General features: G+C 33.6%; 1 protein-coding gene across 1 annotated transcript in view; it reads left to right on the top strand.

The window, feature by feature from the left end:
* The window catches only part of LOC149805056 (uncharacterized), a 374,091-nt gene that overhangs the window by 13,889 nt on the left and 339,333 nt on the right, over nucleotides 1–20,869 (top strand). Inside the window, exons 7-18 of the mRNA XM_089946913.1 lie at nucleotides 941–1,126; nucleotides 5,202–5,417; nucleotides 7,737–7,779; nucleotides 9,639–9,802; nucleotides 10,493–10,666; nucleotides 12,971–13,180; nucleotides 13,930–13,972; nucleotides 14,135–14,298; nucleotides 14,562–14,732; nucleotides 15,894–16,103; nucleotides 17,523–17,565; nucleotides 19,797–19,960. Of these exons, the coding sequence (XP_089803039.1) occupies nucleotides 941–1,126; nucleotides 5,202–5,417; nucleotides 7,737–7,779; nucleotides 9,639–9,802; nucleotides 10,493–10,666; nucleotides 12,971–13,180; nucleotides 13,930–13,972; nucleotides 14,135–14,298; nucleotides 14,562–14,732; nucleotides 15,894–16,103; nucleotides 17,523–17,565; nucleotides 19,797–19,960 (1,788 nt within the window). The remainder of the gene's footprint in view (nucleotides 1–940; nucleotides 1,127–5,201; nucleotides 5,418–7,736; nucleotides 7,780–9,638; nucleotides 9,803–10,492; nucleotides 10,667–12,970; nucleotides 13,181–13,929; nucleotides 13,973–14,134; nucleotides 14,299–14,561; nucleotides 14,733–15,893; nucleotides 16,104–17,522; nucleotides 17,566–19,796; nucleotides 19,961–20,869) is intronic.

The raw sequence follows: 20,869 nt of genomic DNA, 5'->3' as shown, positions 1-20,869 counted from the left end.
AACTTTATAAACAGCTTAAAATTTAAACTAACTTTATTATTGCTTTGTATTTGAAATTCTTTAAAAGTGTAAGTGCATACCTGCCACCCATTACACTCTTGGCATGATCATAACACTATTTTTCATGGAATTATGTCTTGCACTCGCCTATATATGGATTTATAACTTTTTGGTACATTAATGAGAAAACAAAAATAAAGTAATAAATAGCTGTTTATTGTTTTTATTATAATTTCCTTAAACCCACACATAATATAAATTTGAGAATATGCTAGGAACGAAGAATTCTGCATAACAATAAAGTATGCTTGTCCATTGTATACCTCCATATACTTTTCTAACACTATCATTATATTCTATTTATATTATCTGTCTCAGACAAATTTCTAAGAAAACAAATGGTTTTTCTTCTCCTTGAAAACCTTTCTTGCAGGCTAATTATAGTAATGAAGAGAATTTGTTGGGGTCCAGTTAATATTATAAATAATGGCACATGATGTTAAGTAAAGCAGGCTTTATCACTGTGACTCCAGAATATGACATGCCTGGGAGAAATGCAAGAGGATAGTTTAAAATTTTTTTTAAACATCTCAACTAAGAAACAGAAGAAATCAATAGTGCTTTAGAAATTTTTGAAATAATAATATGTGAGTAATATAATACAGATTTCAAGTTTAGCACATCACCATGCTCATTGCAGGATTTATGGAGTGGATATTACAATCACTCAGTAGACAGTTCTACATGTAGACTAGTTAAAGTGTGGATGTTTTATTTAAATAATTTGGTAATATATCCAGATCCAAGTTAGTAGCAGAACCTGAGAAACATTTGTGTTCCTTGACATATTACAGACAAATCACTTCGGGATTCACATTCATAATAAATGCTTCCTAGCTTTTACTGTTTGAAAGAATAAATATGTGTCCATTTTTTGTAGATTTCTCATTGACTGACTGGTTATCTAAGAGAGGTTTGCAGTTCAGCGGCACATTCAACACCTCCTTGCCAGATGTGATCTCATCACTGCTGTTAGAAGATCTTGGGGTAGCTCAGTACCTCAGTGATATTCAGTGCAACTCCAGTCTTCATCCCTACACTGCATCTTCCAGCAGATGGAACAATGGTATACATATAAATGTATAGTATGTACCATGAATGACTTTTTAAAATATACTTCCAGTGTTTTTGCTATAAGCATCATTGACTTAAAATATCAAGGGATGACAATTTCCCTTAAACTGACTGCACAGTTAAAAGCTAATGTTTAGGCAAATTTTGTTTTTTAAGTGGTCCAATTTGTAAATTTTTTGAGTGGTGTGTCTAAGGCAGTTGCTGCCTGGCAGAGCCCAACCCTCTCCAGACCTGATCACAGCAGATTTCCTCCAACTTGGTGGCTCGCCATGGTCATGAACATGTTGAGATGTTTGGCAGCCTTTCCACTTGGCCATTGACTTCATCTCGGAAAGTGTTCTGCCCCATGATGCCGTGTTAACATCACACTATTTATCCATTGCTGGAAGACTCATGGAGGGCAGGAGCATCTACCATCCCCTGCCAGTCTCGATGATGGCAAGTCCTGATGATTGTGAGACATGCCCATACCACTGCAGTTTAAATTTGCCACAGAGATGAGATGTTTCTGAAAGATCCTCAGTATCACATACAAAGACTGTGTCACCAATGAAGAAATATGGCAAAAAAAGGATCAGACAAGTGAAAAAATTTAAACTGCAATGGTATGGACATGTCTCACTATCATCAGGACTTGCCAAGACAATCCTGCAAGGCACTGTACAAGGAAGAAGAAAGACAGGCAGGCAGAGAAAGAGGTGTGAAGACAACATTTGAGAGTGGATAGGCTTGACATTGAGTGACTCACTGAGAAAGATGGAAAATCGAGAAGAATGGAGGAAGCTGGTTGTTCAGTCTTGTGTGGTGCCCCAACAGTCTAACAGACTACGGGACTGATAATGACAATGAATTTGTACAGATGAAAAGCATTTGAATTTTGAGACAACTGCATGACATACATTTTATGTCAGTTTGGTCAAACAGCATTGTCAGGAATTCTATCTGAAAAAATACATTTTGACTCTACTTTTTAAGAATGTTACCCCTTGAATTAATTTTTGTTTAATTTTAATTACTTTTCCAAATTTTAGTATCTTCTACCATTGATACTTTATAATGTAAAAAAGTATATTTACATATATTTGTCAGGGTTTTTACTTTCTGAATATTTAGCATTTTTTCCATCAATAGTTTTTTACAACTGTTTACGATATTTGCCTGTTATTATTGAAGTAGTACATATTTATGTTTATTTGAAAGTGTTTAACTTCTTAAACTTTTTCCGTTTTTTTCTCCTTTGTGTATTTTAGAACTTTGCTTTTAATCAGCACTATAGAACCAGGTTTGTGTTTATATGCCGATAAACCTTATATGTGCATACATGAATTATGTACATAGGTATGTATTTAGGTGTATAGGTACATGTACACACATTATGTTCCTAGGCTAATAGGTCCAATCTGGAGTTGCCATTCTCTGAATAACTTATCATAAAATAATCAAACGTGTCATAGAAGCAAATGGTATGAACTTAAAGCCAAGTATTGATATTTGTCTCATGATGTTTCAGAGAATATGACCATAAAGAATAATAACATTGCATGAGGTTTTTGACAGCTGGCATCACATCTGTTGTAATTCTAGTATTCACATTGTACCAGATTACAAGCAGACATGTTAGAGATGGACAATAAATAATCAAGTTCTACTGAAATTTATGCTTGATCTTCTTCCTCAGACTTAACAAACTGTAAATATAAAAATGAAACATTTTATTAATGGATACATATTGCAAAGTAACCTGTGGATAGTAATTTCTTTGTTTAGCATCAATCAGATTTTATTATATAAAAAGATCTTGTATGTAAAGAGTACTATCATTTCCACCAAAGAATCTTGCTTTGCATAAAAAATCTGCTTTACTACAATATTTATTACATAATGTCAGTTTCAGCATTATATACTCACTGTGGACACATAATTAAGCAATTTTGACATAAAAAAACTGACTCGTGATTCAAAATTTTTGAATTACACTTCACATGCATATATAAACAGTCACTTCATTTGTAAGTACAGTGTGACCCCACTATAGCATGCTCCATTATAATGCAAATTCAGATATAATGTGGTTGTTGCGTGGCTCCCAAAATTTCATATACATGTATTTTTCTTGTGCACAAAAAAAATTCTTAAAAGGTAGGAAAAAACCGTAAACAGTTAGTTGCTTATCATTTTGGGGAAGAGATAACATGAATAATGTAAGACGATCATGGCTTGGCTCCTGAATTTATTCTTCTTAAAAGTAAGAAAAAAAGAAGATGCATTTTTAAAAAATCTGGGATTGTGTAGGTCTTTGCTGATGTCACACACTTGGATTTTTTTTCCTTATTGGATACAAAACATACCATGTGGCTTTTTAATTTATTGGCAACATTGTTGGCTGTTTAAAATTCTATATACTGTCATTGGTTTGGAGTGGAGAAATTCAGAGGCCCCATGAAATTAAGGCGCAAACTGGATATGAAATGCACTGACATTTATCAATTGTTACATAAACAAATTCTTTGTCCATAATGACAAACCATCTAAACAGTGCATTGTGATATCATAATCTGCTTATCTTGACATCTAGGATGAGTTCTGTATGTTGTGAAATATCCAGTTTTTGTTGTTGACATTTCTGGTAATGGAGATCAGCCAGACAAGGCATTGTCTCGTAATCTATCTTTCATCGGATTTTTGGCTGCTCACTAGTAATTAATATACATGTATATACAAAGACTGACTTATTTATGTGGATAGTAAGTAAAATTCCTCTTCTTTTCACTCAGAATTAAATCCTTCAGAACACTCTCATTTTCTGAAATAATCCCTATCATCAGAACACCTGCATCTCTATTGTCCATTGACCCTTTGTTAATTTTCAGATGCATGCATGGAAAGCAGCATCACACTGCTACCACAAATGTAAAAAAAAAAAATACATCTTACTTATTGGTTTAGTCAGTAGGCATGGAGGGATAGTAACTAGAATAATCTAAATGACAGCCAATTCCTTTTTAAAAATGTTTGCTGAAATTTCAAAGGAAACAGATTACCTTTGAAGCACTGACTGTTATGAAAACGTGCTCAGCAAATGGAAAAAATACCAGTCTCAATCATGCAATACAATTATTTGATGTTGCTGCCACAATAAGAAATGGGCATTTGTTTGGTTCTCCAAAGCTGTCCTTTAGCGGTGACTTCAAAAGCGCATTCACCCTTCATCAAAGAAAGCCGACTATAATCTTTCAAAGACAGCAAAGAACTTTTCTTCAAAGGAAGTCAGTACCAAACTTAAATAAAAGTGATGGAATCTGATGGATTTTTGCATTTTCCAACATGACTGGAACATATTAACTGTGCTGTGAAAGTTTCATTTTTGTAGGGAAAAAGTTTATGCTTACAAACGCTACCAACAGCGGCTTAAAATGCAAACTATTTTTTACCAACTTGGAACCTACTTTAAAGTAAATGTGTTTTGTCATTCATTCCATGATTGTGCTGTTTTTCCACTGAATTCAGACCAATATGACCTGTTACAAAATTAATGAATATTTTAAAGCTATGTGTGCATATTTTTGATGGAATCACTTGTATTGTGGATTCAATGTATATGATGAGGTTTGCAGGTGAGTACACGGTGTTGATACTCAATTCATGCTATACATTAGACATTTATATATAAACAGGATTCACATATATGTACCAATTCATGGTTCTCTAAATAAAGTAAACTATTATATTATGTCTTCTCTGTTTTCACTACAGGTGTATTTCTCATTTAATATGCATCAATTTAAGATGGTAACTGTGCCAACAAAGCATGTATTTTACTGCTTGCACTTATTACCCACACACAATATTTTGGGGGGTACATTTTCTTCAGCTAACTGACTTGGTTGCATATAACACGGTTTGTTATATAACGCATTCGGGTTGTATGGCTCCCAACTACCATGTTATAGCAGGGTCACACTGTACAGTGAAAACAAACATAATGATTTGCTTTGAAATGGTTTTCACACAAGAAATCAAGAGTAAGGAACACTTTTTTTAATAGGTTTACTTTTTTTGCATCACAGGATGTCCAATGTTACCAGATGTATCATTGGGCAGTCTTCCAAGCACTGTAGCCTGCCACATACCACCACACTGTACAGGAGTTGAATGTTGTGTGCTTGTTCCACTGATCAGAAGATCTATACATGTCTTTGTGGATATTGATGACTGCAATTATCAGATGACTGTTGGAATTGAGAAGCTGGTCTTCAATGTCACACTTTTCAGCTATAACTTTGGTATGTTCTATTAAATCATTACGATTATTGTTCCTTCAGTTGTTGACATAAGTTTATCAATACTCTACAGTTAATATGTAGTTAGCAACATTTTAGAGCAGTCATTAAAAACATTCCATGAGACTTGAATGAAATATTTTTGTCAAGCAATTTGTGGGGAAAATATGGGTCATTTTAAGTAAATAATTTGATCATTTTGTATATTATTTATTGAGCATTTATGTATGCTTTTTAATAGACTTGTGATGCACAGTTGAGGTATAAGTAGGAGGATGTTTCCCATTCTCATGAAATGTAACTAGCAGGGGCAGTCTCTGCACTCCTTGTGTAGAATTGCAGGATGCAACTATCCTTATTTCAACATATCCCATATTAGGAGAGATCCTGGGTTGGAAAAGCTTGTTTTCCCTTAGGAGCAAGAGTGGGACAGTGATGTCCTTTTGGGTTTGGTGGACTCAAGCAATTTGATAAAAGAACAATTAGAGTCAGTCCACTTCATCCCATTTGGTCCCCTTCTCCCTCCAACCAGTTAGTTCAGGCCATAGAGGAGGAAGAAATCTAGTCATTTGGGACTAAAGAAATAGGAACTAATCCTGTTTCATGATTTTATTTATGTGGGAATTAATTTCCTCACCATGTAATTATATCATGTCCCTCTGAATAGAATCACAGAATCTTGTTTCTTTTTTAAGCATTTCAAATCAAAACTTTATTGTCAGCTTGCCTCTCTTTTTCACTCTTGGGGATCTTGTACTCTGTAGTGGACTACAAAAAAACTGTACTTGCACCCCCTCCAGTTTTCCTTATGGCAAAATGGAAGCTACACAGGAATCCCCAGAGAGCTAAGATTCATCTAAGGTCAGAATTTCACCACCACTTGAGTTGATGGGTCAATTGGGACAAAAAACATACATCCAAACCACCTTCCTGTCTGTTCACAGATACATCAGATTCTGGTTGTGGCACTCACTTGGAACCAAAATGGCTAGTTCTTCAAGCTGCATTGTCCCAGGAAGAAACTACCCTCCACATAAACAATTGCAAATGATGGCAGTATTTTTATCCCTACACATTGGTGTCAACCAAATTAGGAGTTGTTGAGTGATGGTCTCCTCCAACAATGTTGGTGGTAGCATACCTCAGACATACACATTCTTTCATTGTGTGGAGGTTTGGAACTTTCATCACTTGGCAGTTTTGAAAGGATTACCATTTTGAAGGGATTACCATCTGAGTTTGTTCTTTTCCAGGCAAGAATCATATTGGCATACATTCTGTCCAGGAAAGTCAAATCTGAGATGAACAATCTGAGATGGGCAGTATTTTTAGCCCTACAGATCTGATGATCCCACTTCAGACTGAAGGTCTGCAAAGCCATATCCAGTGGCCCACAAAATGATCGGCATCAGAAGGTGTCATGAGAGATAACAAAGGTCGTGTGGCCCTTGGGCCATTGAAAATGTCCTCATGCAGACCTCAAGGTGGTTTGAGTGTGAGACCCCTGGCCTAGGTGTAATACTTACCTGTTGCTATTGCCACATTTACTTCTACCACCCTGCACTGATGTCCCACTAGTTTAGGCTGGATCTCAAAAAGAATGAGGGACAGTGTGCACGGGCATGGTATCAGTGGGTTGGAACAGGGGTATCCTAGTATTCTAGAACCTTTTAGTTCACTCAATCGGAGGATGTATTATCACACAGTCAGGGTATTTTCCATCCATAAAAGAGCCAGCTATGCCAGAGCAACAGGTCAGTATTATGTCATTAAAATCTATTTACACCCCCCCAAATAACCCCAAAACACATATTAACCATGAAAGCTCATGTCATCTCATGTTTTAGTACATATATCTAACACAAATCCTCATGACTTGTCAACTTTTGTTAGCAGCCAGTGGGAATTTCTACTGATATATAAGGCTGGGGTTGTAGTGATCCAACCACAAATTAACTGATATCACATTAGCAGATAGGCAACAAGTTTTTCAATCCCTCCTTGTACCATATGCATTTTTTCTGAAAAATAGGTATATGATAGTTCAGACATAGAAGACACTCCTCCAGAATCAGCAAAAGTTTTGATATTAAATTCTCAAGAAAAAGGATATGTTGAATTTTGACAGATTATGGTCTCTATGAGTTTTGTATCAAAAGTATATAAGTAAATACAATGCTGTGAATCCAAGATTTTTATATATTATTATATTTTATTATGTCAGTGAATCATTAAATATGTAGACAGAAAGAGAGAAAGATAGATTTTGAGAATGTACCTGGTTTATAACTAATTCGGTAAGATTGGTATTATATTTTTTAGGCAAGGAGGAGCACATGGATCTTGATGGGATGGTGCAGTTGAAGTAAGTAACAATATATTGAACAAATATTGTATTTTTCAAAGACATTGGACATTTAAATTGCTGTATTGAATATCTCTATAACTCAGTGTATTAAATGAGAACTCACTGTATGCAGCAGATGTGTTATTATTGTATTTGGGTGTGTCAAAGATATAATACAACCTTGGACCAAATTATATAAATGGGGCTGATACAGCTCAGAAACTGCTGAGATCTCAGTACACAGAAGTCTTGCATGACTTTGATAGCCATAAACAACTCAAGCATATAAGTGTGTCAGATATCAGCCTACTGTAAATGAACTTGAGGCTTTGGACTAGAAAAAATTATTCTTATTTTTCATGTTCAAAGACTTTATGCACTAAAAAATACTTTTTTGATGTCCCAATACTTACAGACACAATAATATTGAGACTTAAACAGGACCATCACCCATAACATAGCATTGACCGGCTTGTGTTCTATTCATATGTCAATAAACTGCTACACATTGCTATGATTGCTTTTACATTATTATTTTTATTTGCCTGTTTTCTTTTTTCTCCATCATGAAATTAAAATAAAGGTAATTAAAAACATCATGGTTCATTGGCCAGTAAGCATTTTATGTGTCTTAAAACTTACCTAATATACAGACTGCCATTCTTACTCTTAAACTGCATACTGTATTATGCATTTCATCACTTATGTAGTATTTTATTTGTAAAACTGTTATGAACAGATTTTGTTTTAGCCATCTTGTTTACTACATCTCATTCTGTTAGATCATTCTGTTAGCCATGTTCTTTGTTTTGTATTGTCTTTGTTTCATGTGCACAAGAGGTATCATTTATTTCATTGATATAAATGCTGCTTTAACAGTATAAGACAAATTCTCAATGAATATTTATACATTTATGTAACACAAAACTATCATATATTCATCAAAAAATTACAATAATATACATTGACTTGAATAATACGGATTGACTAGATCATTCTCAGTCCATTTTAGTTTTGTGTTTCAGCTTAACACAAATCATAACATCAGCACAGTACTATTGTGCTGTTTTTGGCAGTCTGGTTTGTTTTGGTGTCTTCCTTCGATTGTAATTGGTGGGTAGTGATATACACCACTCCCTTGATAACTCATATCCCAAATAACTTCTGAACCTTCTTACAAAAACAAATACTTTCAAACAATCATTTGCTTACCTTGGTGCCATCTTATGGAATGAACTTCCAATAAACATTTGATGACAAACATATCTAAATTTGTTGAAAACAAAATTGTATAACCAATATCTTGAAAGGCTGTTTTTTCATTGTAAAAATTACACTACATTCACTCCACTGGCAATGCATATCATGTTAGTGTTTCCCTTTACTCTCTTTTATGCTTCAGAAAGAATTATTTTTTTTAATTTAAGACCCAGTTCAGATACCTAGTTATTTTTAACTTAGTGTCTGACTTCCAGCTCTGACATCAAGGGGAATTTTGACTGCCATTCTTGCATTCCTAGGGAAGATACTGCATAGACACTTTGTGCTTTTATACTTAATATGTCCCTGAGGGCCTTGGGATGATAGTATGTTATTACTGACTGAAAACCCTCATTAACTTAAGTGTTTATTATTATTATTATTATTATTATTATTATTATTATTATTATTATTATCAGAACCAGAAGTAATTCCCATACTGGACAAGATAACTGCAAAAGTTTGTGAATTTAATTGCAATAGTTTAGGGAATGCAGTAACAGACATATAGACAGACAGTTGGGGGTCCATCACTTTTGAAAGCCTGGTTCATATATTAAATATTGCTCTTTTATTATATATCCAACATTTTAAGATCTCATTATCTTGTATTACAGTTTCAGTGTTGTAGACCTACATACAAAGAGGAAGTACTTGATAAATATGGATGTTGGTGTATGTTTTGAATCAGTTGGCCCTTGTTTGATACAGGCTGCAATACTCAAGGATCTGGAAGTGCCCAAGAAACCATGCATGTTCAATACCAGTTTTCTCAACAAAGGTTGTTATTTTTTTCATAAATGGCAAAAATTGCATTAATGAGCATTGCCAATCTATAAATGGATATCTCATATAAAAACCTACTTTACTGAAGCATGAGTTTTTGTCCAAATCATGTGTCATATATTTATCTCTGATGCCATTTTTGTAAAATATTATAGCCAGTGTGCTGATAGCATGTTAGTGACATGGCAATTTAAGCTTTCATCCAGCCATTAGAATTATTTAATACATTTTCTCATCGATGGTCATAGTAAATATTTCTATCTACACTGCAGCACTTAAACTTGATGCCATTGGATACAAAATGGAAAAAGTGAGAATAGATAAGTCATATAGATGATTTGGTTACATAATGTAAAAGAAGAATAATTGATATGATAAGAATGAGAGAGGAGGAGAGAGACAAATTTATAAAACTCCTTGTGTCCCAAAAAATTGGCATTTACTGCAAGAGCGCATGGCAGATATTATGCAGACTGTTCAGTATATTTCACCTGATGAATGCTCATGCAGGATCTCTACAAGAGATTCAGTATTTCAGTGGAAGGAAAGACAGTGACAGAAATGGGGAGGGGCACTTACTCCAGCTGGCAAGACATAGTATAAGATAAGTGCTTTGTTAACTTTATACTAGTGATCACATGAACAATGAAAGTGTACTGCTTACTGATGGAATTTATCTTAACAGACTTTTCTTTGAGTGAATGGGCTAGCACAAAAGACTTGGACCTCCAGAATGAATTGAGTCAGATCTACATGGTGCAGCTGTTTGAAGATCTTGGCATTTCAGAGTATTTACTGACAGACTCTTGTGACCCTAATAGCTTACCATACATTCAGACAAACACATCCTGGAGCAGTGGTGAGAATTCTTTTTAACTAGTTTAGCAAACATATGCCAGTTCAGTTTATACAAATTTTCTGTAGTTTTGTTATCACTTTGTTTTAAATTACCATTTAGCAAGAAAACGAGTTTAATGATTGGAAGAAATATTACACGTTTTGTTTTTGGTGGAAGGTGAGTATACATAACTTTAATTGTAGCATGTTACCAAAGTCATTTAATTCTGTTTTCCAGAAAAATAAGTGTTAACCACTGTGCTAAGTATAAATGTATAACTGTTAGTATAACATAACAAGCATAGTTTAATATCGTCATTAAATTCCTCTCACCCAGACAGAAGGTCGAGTACATTTTCCAGTGTCCATCAACAGTTGCTATTTTCAACTTCTCAAAAACCAGCTGACCAATTTCAGCCAGACTTGGCACAGAACATTCTGATACAAAAACCAATAAGATTTTTACAGAATATGCTATTTCTACATTACCAAAAATAGAATGTTTTTTAAACAGCCCTTCTTCAAAAGTTGCTAAACAGAATTTTATCAGATTTGACAGAGCATTCTAGAATTACCATCTTTCACATTTATAAAAAAATTATGCTGATCCACCATCAAATATGGCCACATTTATAAAAAAAATTGAAACATCTATGAATCATTAGTCAACAGTTGCTATTTGAAACGTCTCCAAAACATCTTGACCATTTTCAACCAAACTTGGTGCAGAATCACATTTTGTCATATAGACTTTTCATGTGTTGAAATGATGCCAATCTGCCATCAAATTCAGCTCCTGTTACTTCTTAAAAGTTGCTGAATAGTATTTGATCAAATTTGACACATACTTCCTGGCATGGAGACTTTTCAACATATACAGAAAATAATGATGCTGAACCATGAATAAATTTGGCCACTATTACTTCAAGTAGAAAAATCTTTAAATGACTTCTCCTGAATCCCATGAATAGAACTTTACCAAACTTGACAGAAAGCATCCTATCATTAAGATCTTTTCAGTTGCACAAATGGTTCCAATCTATTATCAAATCTGGCCACCAACACTAAAATTAAAAACAACTTTAAATGACATGTTCTCCAAAACCACTGAATAGAATTTGACCAAACTTTAAAGAAATCATCCTGGCATTAAGACCTTTCAGGGTGTTTTACATATTACACTGATTTGACAACTAATATGGCCACTGTCACTAAAAATTAAAATAATTTAATGTCTCAGAAACAACTCAGCAGAATTTTACAAGATTTGACAACATTCTGTCATTAAGGGCTTTCAGATTTAAACAAATGATGTCCATTTTCCTTCAAATATGGTTGCTGTTACTATAAATACAGGAAAATGGCTTATCACCAAATTCACCTAAAAGAATTTGACCAAATTATACAAAGAGCATTCTAGCTGGGAGGGCTTTTATATGTGTAGAAATAATACCTGACTGTCATCATACATTTTTAAAGGTTGTTTTACTTAAACTGTAAAAGGCTTTAATAACTTCTTAACATAACTGTTCAACAGAATTTGACCAAATTTAACAGATGTCATGGCTTAAACTTGTACAAATGATGCCATTTTGCCACCAAGTATGGCTGCCATTACCAAACGTAGAATAACATGTATACAACTTGATAGAAAAGAAACACAGAACATAATTTGATGAACTTTAATGTAAAGCATCCTGGCATATAGATCTTTTAATATTGGACAAAAGTGCTGATATGCAATTAAATATGGAAGACATTGCAGTAAATCTAAGAAACTGTGATCCAGTTGTTTCATTAAAATTTGCAATTAAAAGAATTGGAGAAATTTCAAAAGAAACATATTGATCCTTGTGATCCAGATTTTATAGCACACCCAGTGGGTTTGGGGATGCAGAATAAGCCTGATTAGCACTCACCCCATAAGGAGCAGTAACAGAGGCAAGAACCATGTTGGCTCAGTGGTTAGTGTGCTGGACTCACCAAAGAAAAGTGTACATTTTTGAATTCTGCTCTCAGATTAGATCAGCCCAAGGTGAATACCATGGTGTGTCCTTGGGATAGGTACTTCACTCCAGGTGCCTTGGCACTAAATAATCAATTGTGTTACTCTCCTGTAAAACACCAAACCAGCATCACAACCACCCTGATTTCTTACCAACTTCTCCTGCATTTGCATGTTATGTGGATGTCAGTCAGGTGAGTGATCTAACATCACTGTTTCTATTTTAATAATTTTACTGTCATATTATATCTTTATTGTGACTACTTTAAATACTGTATTTATGTATAGGTTCTCAACTATTCCTGAAATTTTTGGTTTTAGCCTGCTCATTGCTGTCAGAGGGAGCACCACTCCCAGACTCCATGGTGTGTCACATTGACAGCCACTGTACAGGGATCATCTGTTGTGCCAGGGCACGTTCAATAGGGCGACCGTTTTACACTTCTCTATTACTGGATCCATGTAGGAAAATTATGACTGTCACCATAGAGAAAATGCAATTCAATGTATCATTAATTGACTACAAGTGGAGTAAGTAATGCTTATCTCAATATAAAAGTAACAAATTTATTAAATTCATTCTATATATTAAATATAATAAAGACTTTCATATCATTAATATTATTTTGATTTTTGTCCTATGATGACCTTTTTTTAAAATGTTTTTCCCTCTTAACTTTACAAAGAAGTTCTACCAAATTAAGCATGAAATCTGAATTCCCTCATTGTTTTATGCTCCTGCTTAAGTAAATGTAATGAATTCAATATACAATTGCATGAATGGTTTCATTTAAGTCTTTTTACTTTCATGATGGCATCAAATCGTTACAAATGTTCATGCTGAATTATTCAACAAAAACAATGTTCAAACTTGATTAAACATGTATCAAACATATGAAATGATGAACAACACCTACAACAAAAATGACTGTAAATTTGCTACTCTAATGCAAACCTGTTACACTTCAAATACAAAAGAAATTTATTAATGAAGACATTTTTGTTTCCTCCTCTTCTTGTACACAAATCAATAAGGAATTCAGATTAATGAATCACTGTAAAGAATATTAGAGTAAATTGGTTCCCAGATGGTTTTGTTAGTATATTGATAGATTTATATTAATATTAATTGAGTTTTGATTAATAACACCTTAAACTATGACTAACAGAGAAATATAGGTTTTTATATTTCTAATACTTGTAAAGAGATATCAAATTAGAATTTTGACTGCTGTAATTTAACTGCACACATTTTCATGGCTTGTGAACATTTTTTACAGAAAAACAAGAGCAGTTTTTTCTCTTCGGGGTTGTCCAACTATGGTAAGTATTATTACTTTATTAATCCCTTCCATATGAAATAAGAAGGATATAACCATTGATATGTCCATTTGTCTGTCCATATGGTTGCTTTAAGTTCAGTTACCATTAAATTCCCTATGTGATTTGTTAGATTTGCCATTTAATAATATTTCTGTTCTCCAGGTTTGACATCCAGGAACTACAGTATGGAAGAAAATATCTGGTGAATTTAGATTTGAACATCTGCCTAGATCCAAAAGGAGATTGTCAGCTGCATGCAACCATACTGCAGGATGCTCTCTTGCCCAAAGTACCATGTCAGCTTGATGCTGACTTTCTCCCTCCAGGTACAGGATGTCATATAGAAGACATATCAGCTCATTGAATAGATGTTAAATTATTTTTTTTTATTGTTGAAAATAGGATACAGGTTGAGACAAAACATCGTATTTCAAACATTTCCATTTTATGTGATTTTTGTAACATGTTAGATATCTAATATCATGCATTGAATTTTACATTTACATTACCTTGCTGTGTTTTATCAGTACAAAAATATAACCTTTATCTGCTATAATTGCTAATTTAATATTTGTTTTTATCATGTCAGGTTTCTCATTCTCAGCTTGGCTGAGCAAACAGCAAATTAATGTGTCATCCTCACTGTCTGACCTGGACCAAAGTCAGCTGTTTGAACTTTTAGGAATCAGTTCATATCTCCTTGACAGTAACTGTAACAGGACTAATTATCCATTTGGCACAGTTCATGGATGGACAAATGGTAAATAGCACTCTCAAAATAGTCACCTTAAAATAAATCATCTCATACTTGAGCTTTAATTTTATTTCTTGAGGAAAATACATGACCCTTTAATGCTCCCATGTAATTGTAAGATAGTATTCGATTATAGAATTATTAACATTAAACTTTGGGATGTGTTTCTTTTAGTCTCCTTGTATATCTGTGTTTGGGGCATTTAGTGTAACTCATGTCTGTATGTCATGTCACCTTGTGTCTGTTATGACTTTTCACTTAATAAATTTCATGGATTAAAATCAAATTTGATGCGGGGCTTCACATTACCAAGACTAATTTGTTCAAGTTATATTTTCACCTTTTTGCAACAAAATTTTATTTCATTGTGACATTTATTAGACCTGGGATTTTGCCTTTCAGCAGCATGTTACAGGCAGGGCATTAATGTCACATGGACACATTTCTAGTTGTAATAGTGATATTTTTGTTAATATCCACACTAATTAATGAAATCTTAAAGTTTCTTCCATTTCCTAGGGTTTGGGCATTAGGGAATCAATGGATATAATGAACTGAGAAATAGGCAATGGTATTATGCTTGCATTACCACCAATTTACAAAAGGAAATACATCTCTAGTTAGCTTGTCAGCACAATTTTGCAAACACAAATCAATATAGTGTAGTGAAATTCATGTAGTTTGAACATGCTTTCCATGGAAAGTAATGGAACTAAATAAATGTTCACGCTACAGTTAATGGAGCTAATTTATTTCAGCTTGGACAAGACCTTATTTTCATCCCTGTCAAACTTAAATTAGTAACATCATTATATTAAAAACATCTGCTTGACATCAATAAATGAATTTTTGTATCCTGTTTAGCATAGGCAGACAAATGGATTTTCACTTCTGTACAGCAGATTTTTATGACATTTTAGCCTTGTTTTTCTTAGTAATTATGTTCCATTGACTATATTGACAGAAGAAAGAAGTTAAGAAAAGAAATCAAGGCATGGGTATCATATACAACTCTAATTATATTTAATATTTAAGGATGGTGTGCCTGGTCCACTAAACATCAATTCTGTACCCCAATCCAGTATATACAATAGTGCTTGATGTTACAATCAATAAATTACAATCAGTTGTTACCTTTTTGATTAACCATGCTGTCATAAATTTCAGATTGTGTTGTAAACATGACACTTCCAGGTCTTCCCCAAGAAGCGTCATGTTACATGCCAGGCCAGTGCACTGCAGTACAGTGTTGTTTTGATGCCAAATGGATCAACAGAACAGTCAGTGCCCATCTTAAAATCAACCCCTGTGACTTCACGCTAACAGTTGGCATTGAAAAGCTGCAGTTCAATATTTCTCTTCTAGACTTTAAATGGGGTAATTTTCAGATTTAATTTATATACAAATAGTATCTCAATAATGAAGATGTAATGAAAATTATATTGCTCCAGATTAATGGTATGAACAATATTATAGTTCTCTCACATTTCATGACTTTAGTTTGTCTAGAAAATGACATGCAATAGATTAAAAGTAATTTGATTCTTGCTGTTCTTCTATTCTACCTTATATCAATATAAATCTTTTAGCCAGAAGTACAAGGAAATGATGCTCTGTTTCTGGCCTAAAGATAGTACCTTCTATGACAATATATTTTGCATTTTGCACAAGATAGATAAAGTTTTTATTTTTTATTTTTGTCTTGTAGCAAAGTATACATGCTTGAGAAAAAAATTCAATGTAAGTCAGTGAACCTTCCCTCTAAAAATGTTGACGTACCAAAGAAAGATGTGTTTCCTCACAAATCAAGAAACAGTTCATGCTCCCCCTGAGAAGATCATACAGATGTTGTCTCTCATAGGAAGAATCTTCATAAATACTTCATTATCTGCTTGCCTCATCCTCTTTCTCTCCTGTGAACCCTAAATATGTCAACAAATCTACCAGTAGTTAACCTATGAAGATTTCTTATGAAGCCTTAACATTTTCTGCTGATAGCAAACTGATAGCAAACTGGAGGCCTCACTGAAACTACCTATCAGCTTGGATTCCTTTGGGATCCAAATTTCAGAACCTAACACTTTCCTCCATTCTGACACCTCAAATTTGGGCTAGGTTGCTCACCCAGGGTCATTGAAGGCAGTCCTTCGGGGCTTTTGTTCTCAGAAAGATCTTTTCTTCTGATCAGCAACATAGAAATGCAACCATTCTCCTATAATTACACAGGGAATGTTTTGGTGGCCTTAGTGGTTAGAGCATCCACCTTGGATGCAGGAGATCACAGGTTCGAAAAAGGCTGAGTCATACAAAAGATAAAAATGCTACTAATAGCTTCCTCACTTGGTGTTCAGCATTAAGAGGTTAGTGTTAGGACTGGTCAGCCTGGTGACAGGATAATGTGTCTGGGTGGGACATGATGCCACATGTCTGCAGCATGATGCCCCAGTGCTAGACATCACTATTAACTGCCACACTACAGGTATCATAGCAATATAACTAAAATTCTTAAAGCTATGTTAATAATCCAAACACACATAAAAACAGTTGACTGTAATTCAATGGGAAACTGCAATTGAAGCTTCATTGCAAGTGTAGCAATCAGGTTGTCATCTCTGGTGATTCTGAATATTAAGATATATTGCCTCATTAATCTGACATGTTTTTTTTTAAATTTCCACAGCATTTAGAAAGAGACATAAAAATAAACAGTCTGTAGCTAATAACAGTATGTTGGAAAGTGTCTGTGACAAATGGATTATGATGAAAATAAACTCAATGCAATACTTTTTTTTTCAGGCACAATCCAAAGATTTTACATGAATGGGATTTTTCACATGGAGTAAGTTTTAATCTTTTTATGTGGTATTTTAATGTTGTTATCAACCTTTTCTGTGGACAGTTTATCAATATGTATCTCACCATGACTGCTATGTGTTACTACACATGTCTGCCAATAAGGTAGTGATTACTCTGACACTAGAAAGATTGTTGGATTTTCAATGACCTTGCCTGCACCTAGTTTGTTAAAAACTTTCTGCATAGAATTCTTATTGCAATTATTTTCTAAAGTCAGCTGATAGTAATTCTTCTTTGCCCAGTTGATAATTTTGGTTAGTTAATTTCTCCATATTTTGTTATGTGGTTTTTGACCAAGTGATTTGAAATAATCATGGGTTGTCATGGCATCTAGAATTCCTGGAGTTAACCAATTGTGTTGGATGCACAGTTTTACTCTTTGTGTTTTTAAAGTTATATGTTTATCAACCACTTGTATATGAAGTTGGGTCCATATAGCCAGAGCATCATCTGCATCATCAAACATAGATACTCTGCTCCAAGGAACATTATTGAAATCTTCCAGAAATTTATCTTCATCATAATGTTTAAGTGACCTATATGTTATGGTTTTATGAGTTTTGGTTTTGACAACTGTTTTTAAGTCAGATTCCTGGTTAGGAAAATAGGGAAGTGGTCACTAAGACCTATCCTTGGAATATGTATTTTTGTCACATTTTCTTCCATATTTTGCATAGATATACTCTATTAGAATTTTTGAGTGGTCAGTTTCCCTTGTTGATTTGTCGCTAATTGGGTTAGACCAAATGTTTCTGTGAAATTTAACCAATTTCTGTTAATCTGATTGTTTATAAAATCTCTGTTGAAGTCACTTAAAATGTATACTTTGTTTTGGTCATCAGTCACTTTATCTAGTTGCTTTTTAAAATGCTCAGTGCATTCAACCTTCACTGTAGGTGTAGACAAAGCCCACTAGGATAGGCTTTGTATTTGATTGATTTAAGTGGATCTGTATTGCCTCATTTTCATCTAGAGATCATTTCTCCTTTCTACTGATAAATTATTACCTACACAAGCAACAAAAACTACCCCTGAACCTCTATAATGTCTTGATATATGGTTGGATATTGTTGGTGAGATCAAAGTGACTTTAATACCCAACACCACAGCTTATTTATTATAAATCTCATATTATATACCTCTGTTGCTTCAATAATAAATTATGTATTCTATCAAATTAAAAAAGATACAAATTTTTTAAAAAATAATCTTGTTTTAATAATATCCATCAGAGGACAGTATATAAATACATTCTATGAAATATCCTTTTTTTACATACTGCTTATTCATGATGGACATTCTGTGATATTATATCATGTTCCAACTGTTATGTATATTTACTTTGCATTGATTGTTAGATTTTTTAAATTTATTGTATGCTGTGGGTTCTATAAAATTGTATCTTGTATTCATTCATGCTGTATGATCTTGAAGCAGAAACGTTGTTGTGTTCAGTATTTGATTTGGGCTGAAATTATTTAATTAAAATTATTCTTCTCTGGAAATACAAAGTGCTCTCTAATATTCTTGGAAAGAGATATTAATTGGGAATTATATTGTATTCAAACAATGAAACCGAGGATTATATTTACTGTGATTCAACAAAAGTCTGTTGGCACATCAGTACAATTCAGGACATTGGTACATTAGTAAATTAGAGGCTATCAGCCATTGCCGACACATCAACACATTCAATGTTGGAAATCATTGAAATATTACTTAAGTTCATTCAGAACTTTATTCATTAGGACCTGTGTTAGAAATTCTATGATTATTATTTGCAATACCGTAAGTTATTTTTTACATTTTCACTTTGTATTCTAGGGCATTGTCAGTTGAATTTTACAAAACTTGTTGCATTTTGCTCTTTTCTGTTACTTATTTTAAGACCAGATCATAATACAACAAATGTATTGGGTGCTCATTGTGCTCTTGAAAATTAGCCTTTGTTTGATACCATATTGGCAGAATTGTGCAAGCACACACACACACACAGACACAGGCAGACACACACACTCACACTCCATCCAGAACGTTTAAAATTTACTGCATTATCTGATGCAATGCAGTAGTATAATAAGTCAAGTGAGGGTTATATAACCTGGAAAGTTATATATTTAAACTTCTATTTATCTGTCTATTCAATAATTATACAATATTTATGGCATAAAATTGGTCAAAGATGTTTTATTTGATGTATATATTCTCTCCTAGTTACAAAATAGATGATCTGTACAGTCAGGGAGGTTACCTAGTTAGTCTGAACATCAGTGTGTGCCTGGAGGCAAGTTATTCTTGTGTTCTGGTGGTACAAGTTTTCAAGAACACATTACTGACAAAAACACCATGTGCATGGGATGCTGGTTTCCTCAAACCTGGTGAGTGAAAATTTAATATTTTGAAAATAACAGAGTTAAAATCTTAATCATAACTTGACTTTGAAAGCGAGACCTAGGTGTAACTTTTCCCATGGTGACAACATCAACTTTGTCATGAACAATTTAATGTCCTTGAAAGTCATATTTGTTCCGCTATATTCAACAGAAACATTTTATTATAGTATCACTATGTCTTTAAATATTTTATAGTTACAAAATAGATGAGCTGTACATTGGAGAATGATATAATGTTGACTAAGGGTCTTGCTTTTTAATATTATGTCATCAATTGAAAATTGTGCTGTTGCTAACTAAAAATACTAGAAAAAATACATCTTTCAGATATTCCCAAAACTAATTGTTAGCAATGCATGTTTCTTTCTTATAGTGTATCAATGCATATGCCTCTTCTGCACTGATCTGAACTACTTTTAGTATCATGTGCTGAAAGGTTTTAGTCAAAATACAAAAGACACTTCAGTGATATGTTAGTTTCATTATGGATTGAAAATTTTTAAATATATATGACTAAACAATTGGTAGAAACATTTTATGGTAATGATGGTAAACTCTCTTCCCCCCCCCCCAACCCCAAAATTGCAAAAATCAACTGTTGAACAGTAGTTCAAAAATTTCTGAACTGCTGACCTCTGGTATCTGTGTTCTCAATTAAAATGTTTTCGACTTCCAAGGTCAAATTCATAAATAATTCTACAGAATTTTCAAATGATTATTGCTCATATTCAGTCCTGTCTGTCTGAATATTTCATGTTCACCCAACATGAAAGACATAATTTTTATATTTGATTAATATCCAAAGAATTCATTTAACTACATTATTTATTTAGAATATTATTTTGAACAATTTGGCCCCCAGAACTTGCCTACTAGTTTTGATGTAGTATGCAC

This window comes from Sinohyriopsis cumingii, chromosome 2 (genome assembly GCF_028554795.1).
Source record: "Sinohyriopsis cumingii isolate HCF-2022 chromosome 2, ASM2855479v2, whole genome shotgun sequence".
NCBI classification, from domain to species: domain Eukaryota; kingdom Metazoa; phylum Mollusca; class Bivalvia; order Unionida; family Unionidae; genus Sinohyriopsis; species Sinohyriopsis cumingii.
This window is presented reverse-complemented; position numbering and strand designations above follow the sequence as displayed.